Below are 12,637 nucleotides of genomic sequence, written 5' to 3' on the forward strand. Positions count from 1 at the left end.
CAAGGTGCATGGACGGCAGAATCATGGGAAAAGGTAACAGCGCCTCCTCCAAATTGAGCGGCTTCCTATAATTGCTGATACTGAGCAGTACCTGGCTAACTGCTTGGCCTTCCTTTTTCCCATCCATTTCATTCAGTCCAATCCAATGGGTGCAATACCATCCGGAGAGACGATAGGGGGCGGTATTTTCCCTGTTCGAGCTCAAAGCCAGTCCCAATGGTAACGTGAGGCTAGATTGCTGAAAAATGAATGGAAATCGATAATAAAAAAAATAACGATTAAATGACGATTTTCTCGTCGTTGGCACTGAACGGTTGGCATGAACTAACGAGTGTCTCGTCGTTGGCACTCAAAGTGTTAATAATCGGTTGAAAAAAAAAAAAAAAAAAAATCGATCTTAATAACTGAATGACTATTCGAGTTTTCGAATATTCTAATTCTATCCCATCCCTAGTTTTGATCCCATTCTCTTTTTTTTAGATTTCCCCATTCTAAACACTCGCGCGGACCTGCCTGTGTCTCCCTGGCACTGCTGCCTACGTAAAAATTGCAATGACGATCAAATCCCGACAGGTGGCAGTATCACCTACCTTTTGAACTGGGTCTCTAAGGTCTCCCTCTCTCTCTCTGTGCCTCTGGCTGCAGGAATCCCTTCCCCCTCAAAGTGAATCAAACTCTGCCATCTGTCGGAGATTTGCTCGCCTGAAACGTATTGTTTCCCGTATATTATAGCCGTGCCCAATGCACATGAGTAATTGCGATCGCGATGGGATTACTGGGATTATTCATTTTGGAGTACCTTCTGACTAAAGTAAGGTCTATTCTAGGTATATTTTACCGAACCTAAAACATGCTTTTGGTAACGATCGCAACTTCGTTTCAGGCTAGCAACCTGAACGATTTGCGCATAAGGTAAGGGATAATGAACCTAATCTAAACTAACTAATGGGGAAAAGCCTTGGTGAAAAGGTGTGTTTTGAGAGCAGTCTTGAAGGTGTCCACAGGGTTGGGGCGTTGCGGATTTCAGGGGGGAGAGAGTTCCAGAGGGTAGGGGACGCCACGCTGAACGCTGATATAACATTTCTAAACTGTGTCTCTCTGGTGATTGAAGTTGAGAGATTGACACACGACACCAGGGTTATATGTAGGGATGTCCGATATTATCGGCCTACCGATATTATCGGCCTACCGATATTATCGGCCGATGTCGGCATTAAAATGTGATATCAGAAAATATCGGTATTGGTTTACATTTTTTCTTTTTTTTTCTTTACATTTTTATGACCTTTATTTACCCAGGCAAGTAAGAACAAATTCTGATTTTATTTATTGTCAAAAGTATGCATAATGTTGTGTTAATTCCACAACAAGAGATATGTAATGTTAATTACCTGAAATTATTCTATTTTTTGCGGGGGGAAAACCCTGCATATATCTATCGGTTGATATCGGTATCGGAAATTAAGAGTTGGACTATATCGGTATCGGTAAAAAAGCCAATATCGAGCATCCCTAGTTATATGCTTATGCTTATATGACCAGCCGCTCCTATATGAGGGTTTATGTGTTTGCTTGTTCAACACAAGTCCCACATGGAGAGGAAATTTGTCTAGATAAGCCAGAGAGACAGACGGCCAGCTGAAGTTCTGCAGTCTATTTAAGTCCTGTCCAATTACCTTGCGTCTGGGGAAGGACTTACGACCACAGAGTAGAGGGCTATTACTGTATGACTAAGATATAACCAAACTAAGGGCTTTTCACAGGTAAACTAAGGGCTTGTCGGGGCTAAATCAAGGGCTTTGTAATGGTAAGGTAAAACACCAGATTAGATGGAGTAGTCTGCTTCATATAGCACGTAACATAACGCCATCTGGTTTCTTTATTAGTTCTGAACAGTAGTTGTCATAAAACGGCGGTCTGAGCCCATATTCAAAAAACGTCTAGGAAAAGCTGTACTGATCCAGGGTCATTTGTAATTTTAAATGGCAACTACTATTACTAACTATTTTCTGACACTACCTGCCATCAGAAGGTCTCGTTGAGTCATGGTGTCCTACTTGATTAACCCTGCTATCAGAAGGTCTCGTTGAGTCATGGTGTCCTACTTGATAAACCCTGCTATCAGAAGGTCTTGTTGAGTCATGGTGTCCTACTTGATCAACCCTGCTATCAGAAGGTCTCGTTGAGTCATGGTGTCCTACTTGATCAACCCTGCTATCGGAAGGTCTCGTTGAGTCATGGTGTCCTACTTGATCAACCCTGCTATCAAAAGGTCTCGTTGAGTCATGGTGTCCTACCAGATCAACCCTGTGCCACCAGAGGCCATGTTGTTTTTATTCCATTTATTTTCTTTGGTGACAAATTGCAGAACATGCTTTAGCTCCGCCTATTTTATACACCTAGTGAATCATTAACAAAAACAGCATTATGTTTGTAGGTGAAGTACGGTATTTATCTTCCTTGTTTAACAACCAGGGAATGCCCAAGAGACATTTATATCTATAGGGAGGTGTAGTGGTTACGTCATCTTCGTTTTTTCCTGTTCCACCCTCTGGAATGCAATGTATTTCCCCATTGACCATTTCTAAATTGGCTCGTTTTTAGATAAATAAAGCATTAACGTTGGCATGGTGTACCTTTCTGTGCGTATTTATCCACAATCTATTAGCTCAACATGAAAATATTCGCAATTAATCGTAAAGGTAGCAAAATAACAACGTTTATGTTTTCATTTGCTGGGAAACTACACTACCATTTGGTGCTGCTGACTGACGTCACCACAGCGTAGACGCCTGGCTTTAGTCGCAGACCTAGGATCAGATTTCCCTTACATTCGATAAGCTTAACAATTCGTACAATGGGAAAATAACTGACCCTGAATCTGTGGCTAGTATCTGTTTCACCCAACACTAGTGTTACAGGCTGGTCTACAGCTCATTGTACAGCTACACTAGCAAACAACTAGTGCTCCGTGATCATAGCCATTTATCTCTAAAGCTATAACCACTATTTGTAAAAGCCACAACCACGTTACCATATTTGTATTTATAATTTAAATCGTATAACGTTATTTTGCTGCATATTAAATCACTGTAAATACTAATGTAAATCATTGTGTCGTTGTACATATTGTGTATAGTTTATAACGTTAGTAGCTAGCTAGCTTGCTAGCCGGCATTCTCGAAACTCCTAACATGCCCCGATTTAAAATGGTTCTCTCCTCTTTGTATACCTTTGTCCTCACAAAGTATTCTGCCAGGGAACTTATGGACACTGCAGTAGTAGTAGTTATAAGGTGTTTGAGCTTGTAACGTTAAGGTTAGTTGGCTATCGTGGTAGCCCCTTTCGTGACTGTGATGCACCGATGTGACATACTAAATGTAGAACAGTATCATGCTTTGGTGTGACATATACTAAATGTAGAACAGTATCATGCTTTGGTGTGACATATACTAAATGTAGAACAGTATCATGCTTTGGTGTGACATATACTAAATGTAGAACAGTATCATGCTTTGGTGTGACATATACTAAATGTAGAACAGTATCATGCTTTGGTGTGACATATACTAAATGTAGAACAGTATCATGCTTTGGTGTGACATATACTAAATGTAGAACAGTATCATGCTTTGGTGTGACATATACTAAATGTAGAACAGTATCATGCTTTGGTGTGACATATACTAAATGTAGAACAGTATCATGCTTTGGTGTGACATATACTAAATGTAGAACAGTATCATGCTTTGGTGTGACATATACTAAATGTAGAACAGTATCATGCTTTGGTGTGAGTGACATACTGAATGTAGAAGAGGGATACGAGAGGGATGGGATGCAGGGGTGCTATCCTTTGAGTTGCAGCTGCTAACTTGGCGTTAGCTAAATTAAGCTAAGTCAAAGAGCTAAACTGCTACATCAGTGCTAGCTAGCAAGTCTAACCGGTTAACGTTGTGTCAGTGGCTGCTTGGTCTGAATGCACTCTGAACAGCTCTGACATGATGTGATATATCACAATATACCACGGCCTGTCATGAGCTATTGCTTAAATAATGTTCTAAAGAGGGGTTATCTAATGTCTTTTAAGGCTGAGCCTGAATGTTCGAACGTTCGTTCGTTACGTTGGCATTCGAATTCTAAATAAAAAATCAAATTTTTTATTTGTTTTATTTATTTAATTATTTATCCTTTTTTTTATGTGTCTATTAATTCTGTTTAAACCAATGTGGGGTTTTCTTCACAGTTGCAGATAAAGATGAGGCTACATTATAGTATAAAAAGTAAACTGCTGAGTTATATTCATTAAAGAAAGTTGATTTAATAAAGAGACTCATTTAATCAGATTAAACACTTTATTCAAATTGAGGATTTAGTTGGAGGATATTTATAAAAATAAATAAATATATATATATATTTTGAAAAAAAAACGTTTTAAAAAAAAAATTTAAACGAAGGTTCGAACGTTTGTTCGAAAAAAAACCTGACTAAGTTCGAATCCCAAAAACAGGCTTCGGGGAACCAGCCTACAGGTGTCACTCCCAGGTGTCAGAGGTTATAATGAACACAAGAGCTCTGAAAGTCATTGTAATGTTTGATACGATATACGGTTTACAACCAGTTCCCCAGTGGAACATATGAGGACACATCTGATTATACCGTGAGCTTCCTATTTTGGAAAAGGTCATCATGGTATTTGGAGTCTGGTGAGAGGAAGCAGCACAGACTAATGAAATAATGATCTTCCTCTCCTCCTCCTCCTCCTCCTTCTCTGTCTCTTCCAGTTAGTAACACTGACTCTTAACACTCCTCCTCCTCTCTCCTTCTCCCCTGCAGTTGGGCAGATGCTCAGAGTCAGATCCAGACCATCGCTGCCTCCTTTGACCAGGAAGCGGCGGCCATTTTGATGGCCAGGCTGGCGGTCTACAGGGCGGAGACGGAGGAGGGTCCTGACGTCCTGAGGTGGCTGGACCGACAGCTCATCAGACTGGTGAGGAGGCTTCACCGTTCACCCCTACACGCCCCCCGCCCCCCATAGCCCTGTTCACACCAAACCCTAGTGACACCCCCACACTGCCCCCCCCCCCATAGCCCTGTTCACACCAAACCCTAGTGACACCCCCACACTGCCCCCCCCCCATAGCCCCGTTCACACCAAACCCTAGTGACACCCCCACACGCCCCCCCCCCCCATAGCCCCGTTCACACCAAACCCTAGTGACACGCCCCCACACTGCCCCCCCCCCCCCATAGCCCTGTTTACATCTACAGTATATAGTTTTTATCCAAAGCACTTTATGTCTCACATTCTCACATTCACACACAGACAGCTGAGGCAACCATGCAAGGGGTTAAGTGTCTTGCTCGAGGACACTTTGACACGCTGCCGGGAATTTAACGGGGAACCTTCTGATTACCAGACGACCACTTTGAGCCACTGTCGCCCCCCATTACCTCTTAGTTTTAGCTCACTTGGAGATTCATAAGCGTGGTATTAAATATAAATACCCAGGTAGGGTACACGAGGAGATATCCTGCAGCTGACTGGGGAAACGCCATGGAGACCGAAGGAGCCTGAAAACAGATATCACTTTTCACAATGGTGTGTGACGCTCAATTGATTGATTGAAAACTTTATTAACAGATTGCAGAATGGGTACAGTACAGTACAGCTCAATACACACAATTGTTAAGGGGATGCAGACCAGAGAAAGACGTTCGTCTTGTTTACATCAGGGTCCCCCATTTTCAATTCATCATATGACACACACGACATACTATGACGGCCAGTGTTGGAAAGTAATCGCTTCACTTAACATGATGCAGTAACAAAACAAACGTTTGAAACAATGTAAGCGTTGTGACGACAGTTTTTATATAGGCCAAATACAATGGCGGTCAGTAGTAGGAATGGTGTCTGTGTTTCCCCCAACAGTAGGCGTGGCTGCGGGCGGGGGGCCAAAGTACCCGTATTTCTGCCCTGTTTACATCTAAACTAGTTTCCTATGTATGAGCTCAATGAAGACTGGCACATGTTGTTTTTAACTGATGGAGTGATGTCTTTTCTATTCAATGAATGTTGCCAGGTTGATCTGTACCATCTATACATATATATCTAAACTGCTTCTCTCTCTTCCTGTTTGATTCTAGTGTCAGAAGTTTGGAGATTATCACAAGGACGACCCCAACTCCTTCCGCTTCTCAGAGACCTTCTCTCTCTATCCCCAGGTAATACCCCCCCCCCTTACAGTATGGTAAAGCAACAGGCCTTCTTTATGCCTAATGTATATTTTTTGAAAGTATACTGTGAGTATACTTTTTATGTAATACAGAGAGTATACTAAACTCATAGTTAAATCGAAACCACTTAAGTTGTACTCTTCCCCGCCCCAATTGGTGATCCCAGTGCCTCTTTGGAAGTACTGTCTGTCAGTCTGTCTAGGGGGGGGGGGGATAAAAAGAGGTACTCTGGCATCACAGGTTGGGCGGGGTAGAGTGTGCAGCAGGGTAAAAATATCAACCACTAGGGGCAGCCAAACGACCATGTGTTTTTATTCGGGTCGGGTACCGTTCACATTGAACCGGTACCTGTACCAGTTCCTGGAATTCGGTATCGGTACCAAACCTACTTCACCGTCTCTGTAATAACAAACATTTTGAATTTGTTGTAATTTTTTTTTTTAACATTTAGTTATGTATTGTTGTAACACACCACACAAAATAAATCGCATGATCATGTATTATGTTGTTTTTAAATGTTTAAATATCAACATTGTCTGGCCATCCTCAGTAAATGTTATCAAACTCCTCTGACCTCGTCTGGTCTTTCCAAAGACCTAAGAGTTGGGACAGTAATAATTTATATATATATTTGTAGAAAAGGCTCTCTCTTGTCTAGTCTTATACAAAACATGTAACGGTACCGAAATTTGGTACCGATTGATCTAGCGTGAATCGGTACTTGGTAGTACCGATGTAATCAGAGAATGATCCATCTTCTCTTCCAGGTTTAACTAAACTAATCAGAGAATGATCATCTATCTTCTCTCCAGGTTTAACTAAACGAATCAGAGAATGACCGTCTATCTTCTCTCCTCCAGGTTTAACTAAACTAATCAGAATGATCATCTATCTTCTCTTCCAGGTTTAACTAAACTAATCAGAGAATGATCATCTATCTTCTCTCCAGGTTTAACTAAACGAATCAGAATGATCGATCTTCTCTTCCAGGTTTAACTAAACTAATCAGAGAATGACCGTCTATCTTCTCTCCTCCAGGTTTAACTAAACTAATCAGAGAATGATCATCTATCTTCTCTCCTCAGTTCATGTTCCACTTGAGGAGGTCTCCGTTCCTCCAGGTCTTCAACAACAGCCCGGACGAGAGCTCCTACTACAGGCACCAGTTCATGAGACAAGACCTGACGCAGTCCCTCATCATGATCCAGCCCATCCTCTACGCCTACTCCTTCAGCGGGCCGCCAGAGGTGACTCTTTTATTCAGCTGCGACCAGCAGCTCTACAGCGCGTTCTGTTGGTCAGGTCGCTTCCACGAGAGTGGGCCCACCATCTAGCTGCTCCCTTCCTCCCCCTTGGAGGCTGGAATTTGGCATGGAGGTCAAGTGTGTGTGTGTGTGTGTGTGTGTGTGTGTGTGTGTGTGTGTGTGTGTGTGTGTGTGTGTGTGTGTGTGTGTGTGTGTGTGTGTGTGTGTGTGTGTGTGTGTGTGTGTGTGTGTGTGTGTGTGTGTGTGTGTGTGTGTGTGTGTGTGTGTGTGTGTGTGTGTGTGTGTGTGTGTGTGTGTGTGTGTGTGTGTGTGTGTGTGTGTGTGACCTTCATTTGACCAGGATAGTCTCTTGAGATGGAGATCTTTTTTTTCGAGAGGGAGGGAGAGAGTTTATACAAAGTTTACCAATAAAAATAAAAAGGCAAACAAGGAAAATAGGAGAGAAGGCATTAAATCACAATGAATAAAACTATACATTAACTCATTCACGGCCAATCACGTAATATTACGTTCAGCACACGCATTCATGCATATTTTGTGCCAGTTCATGTCAGGGACCCGATGGACATCAATACTGGAAATCGCGATCAGACAATTTGAATATGCTTTTTGGGATACCTCCTAGTAAAGGTAAGGACTATACATCAATCCTACTTTGATCCAACAATGATTTCACATCGATCGCAACAATCATATTTAACATACTCCAAAACGTATGCCGTTGCTGACGATCAGAGCATCAAGAAACGACCCCCCCCCTTTTGATGCATTCATGATGAAACATAATACCTATTATATACCTTTGATTTTGAAATAGTAACGTGTCCAGGCGAGCAACGCGAACGACTTTAGCAAAATTCACATAGCGCTCCATAACTCAGCTTTTCTGTAATTATCCCGGATCACTCTGAAACTATACAATATTCACCACAGGATAACATGCAAACGTATACATAAAAAAATGTATACAGGCTGCTGTATTTTTTTTTACATGTTGGCCGAGAGATAGTGACTGTCAAATGAGCCATAGTATTGTCTCCATAGCTATAATATAGAATATAGATATAGCTCTGCAAACATTGTGACACACAGTGAAGATAGGCAATGGAAAGCTGGCGCATTGACTACAGGGATGAGGGTAATAGCTGGTGCTGAATGAGTTAATAAAAAAAAATCGTCATAAATTAGAAATGAGATTGCATAGGTCTATGAAACGAGATTGCAATTTTTTTCCCCGATTAACACATCCACCGCCGTTCACGTTGTACAGCGTTATTGCCCGCCATGCGCCACGCTGTACAGCGATATTGAGATCATATTTCATTTTTTCGACATGGCATTCATAATTCACGCACCCAGCCTCTGGTGATACAGTGGGACTCTGCACAATATTGCAACGCCTCAATACCGCCGCCTGGTGGATGATTGGGCGAGTTACAACCGGAAGTGGCAATCGGTGCATCTGGGAAATCCGTCCGGCAGTCACATATTGTTGCGGGACTCCAGACATACACTGGCGTGCATATGGATCGCTGCCATAACTCAATAATCGATATGATTTGGGCGTTTATTGTGCCATACAAACCGGAAATGGATCTAGGACATCGACATCAAATAAGTGGGATCTTTTTCCTCCAGTCTCGTCGGCGAACGGTAAGAGGACGCTGACGTCATTTTCAGCCCAATTGTCTATTCATTTCACCGCAAACCGATCTGATCAATATATCACCCATACTACATAAAGCTTTTACTGACTATCACGGAATTATAAACGACCCCCCCCCCCCCTTTCATCCGCGCATGATGACTCATAACGTATACGATCATGTACAGTTGAATTTTTTAATATAGCGTGTCTAGGGAATAGACGGCAATCGATAATCTATAGGCCTATAGCTCACATTCTAGGAATTACTGCAGAAAACGATAAAAACATATTTTTGAATGATCTTTTCCCCCCCTTCTTTTTCCGTTTTTCTCCCCTCCCAATGTTAGTCGTTATGCCAATTCCCAATCCCCTTCCGGGTCGTTGCACACTCTACCCCCTACCGTCGGTCTGGGAGGGCGGAGACTATCACATGCTTCCTCCGACACATGTGTACCCAGCCCACCGCTTCTTTTCACCTGGCAGCGCGGACTCTCACTGAGAGAGTGTAATGTGTGGAAGGTCACACTACCTCTCCTAGATCCTTCCCTTGCTGTGCAGGCACCCCGACCGAACTGTAGGAGTTGCTGTTTACAACGATCAGGACCCACCCACGCCGGCTTCCCACCCGCTAACACTGCCAATTGTGTTTTAGTATGGACGGTCGGCCAACCCAGAAGCACCACAGCTGGATTCGATTCCACTGTCTCTGTGGTGGTAGACAGACGCTTAGTCCGCTGCTACCCGGCCGCCCATTGAATACTTTTATATGAAATGCTTCTTTCTGTTTTGCTCCAGAGAGTGTGCTAGATAAAAAATAGATAAGTATAAAATAGAAGTCAAGTACGTAAACAAAAGTGTTCAATATACATATATACAATAATATACAATGCAGAGTAGAAAAAGTAACTAAGTTACAATACAATATACAGTACAATGCAGACATGGGATGAGGTACAATTTAGGTACAATTTACAGTATACAGTATTAGGGCTGACCTTCGAAAATTGTTTTGGAATTTGAAGCTTCAGGGCCGAGATTCGTTGTACAGCACTTTGTTCAACTTTGTCACTGCTGTAAAGTTTAAACCTTAGACAAACGAAACACTTTGCTTTCATGGAATATTGTAAGCTGTCATTTGAGGCTTTATAAAAGCAGCACAATGAACACAAATCTGTCAGTGCAGAGTCCGACCTCATCTTAAATAACAAACAGCATTGCTTGTTGTAGTTAACAAAGAGAGGCAGAGTTGATTTAGCAACAATTTTTTTTTATTGTTTTTTTAATAATCTAATTTTATTTTCATATTCGAATCCCATGCTCATCGAACGAAGCTTCGAAGTATTTAAGACAGCCCTAACACACACACACACACAGAGGCCTGTATTAACATGTATGTTTGTCCTCTAGCCCGTGTTGTTGGACAGCAGCAGTATCCTGCCAGACAGAATCCTCCTCATGGACACCTTCTTCCAGATCCTCATCTACCACGGAGAGGTACGTACAGTATACATACACACACACTGAAATGTAACACAGGTGGGTCATGAGCCAAATAATGACACTGGACGTTGATATTTAATAAATGTAACTAGTAAATGACAGTTTATGACACTCTTATTAATGACCTTTCTCTCTCTCTCTCTCTCTCTCTCTCTCTCTCTCTGCTTCTTTCTTTCTTTCTTTCTTTCTTTCTTTCTTTCTTTCTTTCTTTCTTTCTTTCTTTCTTTCTTTCTTTCTTTCTTTCTTTCTTTCTTTCTTTCTTTCTTTCTTTCTTTTATCTCCCTTTTTCTTTCTATTTCTCCCTCCCTCTTTCTTTCTTTCTTTATCTCCCTCTATCTCCCTCTTTCTTTATCTCCTTTCTTTCTTTCTTTCTATTTCTCCCCTCCCTCTTTTTTTCTTTCCCTCTTTCTCTATCTCTATCAACCTCTCTCCTTTCTTTCTTTCTTTCTTTCTTATTTCTATCTCTCCCCCTTTCTTTCTTTATCTCTTTCTTTCTTTCTATTTCTCCCTCCTTTTGTTCTCCCTCTTTCTCTATCTATCTCTCTATCTCCATCTTTATTTCTATCTCCCTCTTTCTCTATCTCTCTATCTCCCTCTTTCTTTCTTTCTTTCTTTCTTTCTTTCTTTCTTTCTTTCTTTCTTTCTTTCTTTCTTTCTTTCTTTCTTTCTTTCTTTCTATTTCTCTCTCCCCCTCCCTCTCCCTCTCTCTCCCCCCCCCTCTCTCTCCCTCAGACGGTAGCTCAGTGGCGTAAGGCAGGCTACCAGGAGATGCCAGAGTACGAGAACTTCCGCCACCTCCTCCAAGCCCCCGTGGACGACGCCCAGGAACTGCTACACACACGCTTCCCCATGCCCCGCTACATAGACACAGAGCACGGAGGCAGCCAGGTACACACTATATACACACTACACTACACACACGCTTCCCCATGCCCCGCTACATAGACACAGAGCACGGAGGCAGCCAGGTACACACTATATACACACTACACTACACACACGCTTCCCCATGCCCCGCTACATAGACACAGAGCACGGAGGCAGCCAGGTACACACTATACTACACACTACACTACACACACGCTTCCCCATGCCTCATCACACAGACACGGAGCACAGAGGTACACTACAGACACATTCTAACACTACACACACACACACACACACACACACACACACACACACACACACACACACACACACACACACACACACACACACACACACACACACACACACACTTCTGAAGCTATGGTGGTGGTGATGTGATGATAGTGATGGTGTTAGCCTGTTGCAGGGAACTACTCTTTTGTGTGTGCATGTGTGTGTGTGTTTACCGTTTGTTACATGAATCTTTTTGAACATGCGCTCTGTTTGTGTGTCCACATTATCATCATGTTTCGTGTGAAGCACCTCCTTAAAGTACTAAATACATAGTGTACATTGTTATTATTATTAGTAGTAGTAGTAGTTAGTAACAACATGTTGTTGTTAGTTGTGTTTGTGCTCTTGTGGGCACAGCTCTACGATGTTAGCTGTAGTGTTCATGGTTGGATGCTGCCTGTTAGCCATGTGGACTCTTCACTGTCAACACATCCAGGAGACTTCATTGTGTTTCATTATCCTTGTACAATTTTAAAGCTGTCATGTAATCGTCTGCTTGCCTTATTTATTGTCAAATAAAACTAAATAATGTTTTGTGTTTCCAGGCTCGTTTCCTGCTTTCCAAAGTGAACCCTTCTCAAACCCACAACAACATGTACGCCTATGGACAGGTAAGAGTCTCCTCTACTGACAGTACTGCCACCTGCTGGCTGAAACTATACATAGCTCCTGTGTGTATCCCTGTCTCTAGTTGACAGTATATCCGTTCAAGTATTTGTGATTTTGTTTAGCAGACCACAGTCTTTCCCAGCAGATAGAATAACGTTTCCAAGACTTTTATGAAGTTGGTGTAGCATTGAAATGTCAGTCTATATGAAAT

The 12,637-nt window shown here is 42.2% G+C and overlaps 1 protein-coding gene across 1 annotated transcript in view; it reads left to right on the forward strand.

The window, feature by feature from the left end:
• Positions 1-12,637, forward strand: part of LOC311222861 (protein transport protein Sec23A) — a 72,715-nt gene that overhangs the window by 56,903 nt on the left and 3,175 nt on the right. Inside the window, exons 14-19 of the mRNA XM_084307500.1 lie at positions 4,837-4,990; positions 6,151-6,228; positions 7,326-7,487; positions 10,561-10,647; positions 11,386-11,541; positions 12,363-12,428. Of these exons, the coding sequence (XP_084163626.1) occupies positions 4,837-4,990; positions 6,151-6,228; positions 7,326-7,487; positions 10,561-10,647; positions 11,386-11,541; positions 12,363-12,428 (703 nt within the window). The remainder of the gene's footprint in view (positions 1-4,836; positions 4,991-6,150; positions 6,229-7,325; positions 7,488-10,560; positions 10,648-11,385; positions 11,542-12,362; positions 12,429-12,637) is intronic.

The sequence above is a fragment of the Notolepis coatsorum genome (assembly GCF_963971535.1).
Source record: "Notolepis coatsorum genome assembly, chromosome: 2".
NCBI classification, from domain to species: Eukaryota; Metazoa; Chordata; class Actinopteri; order Aulopiformes; family Paralepididae; genus Notolepis; species Notolepis coatsorum.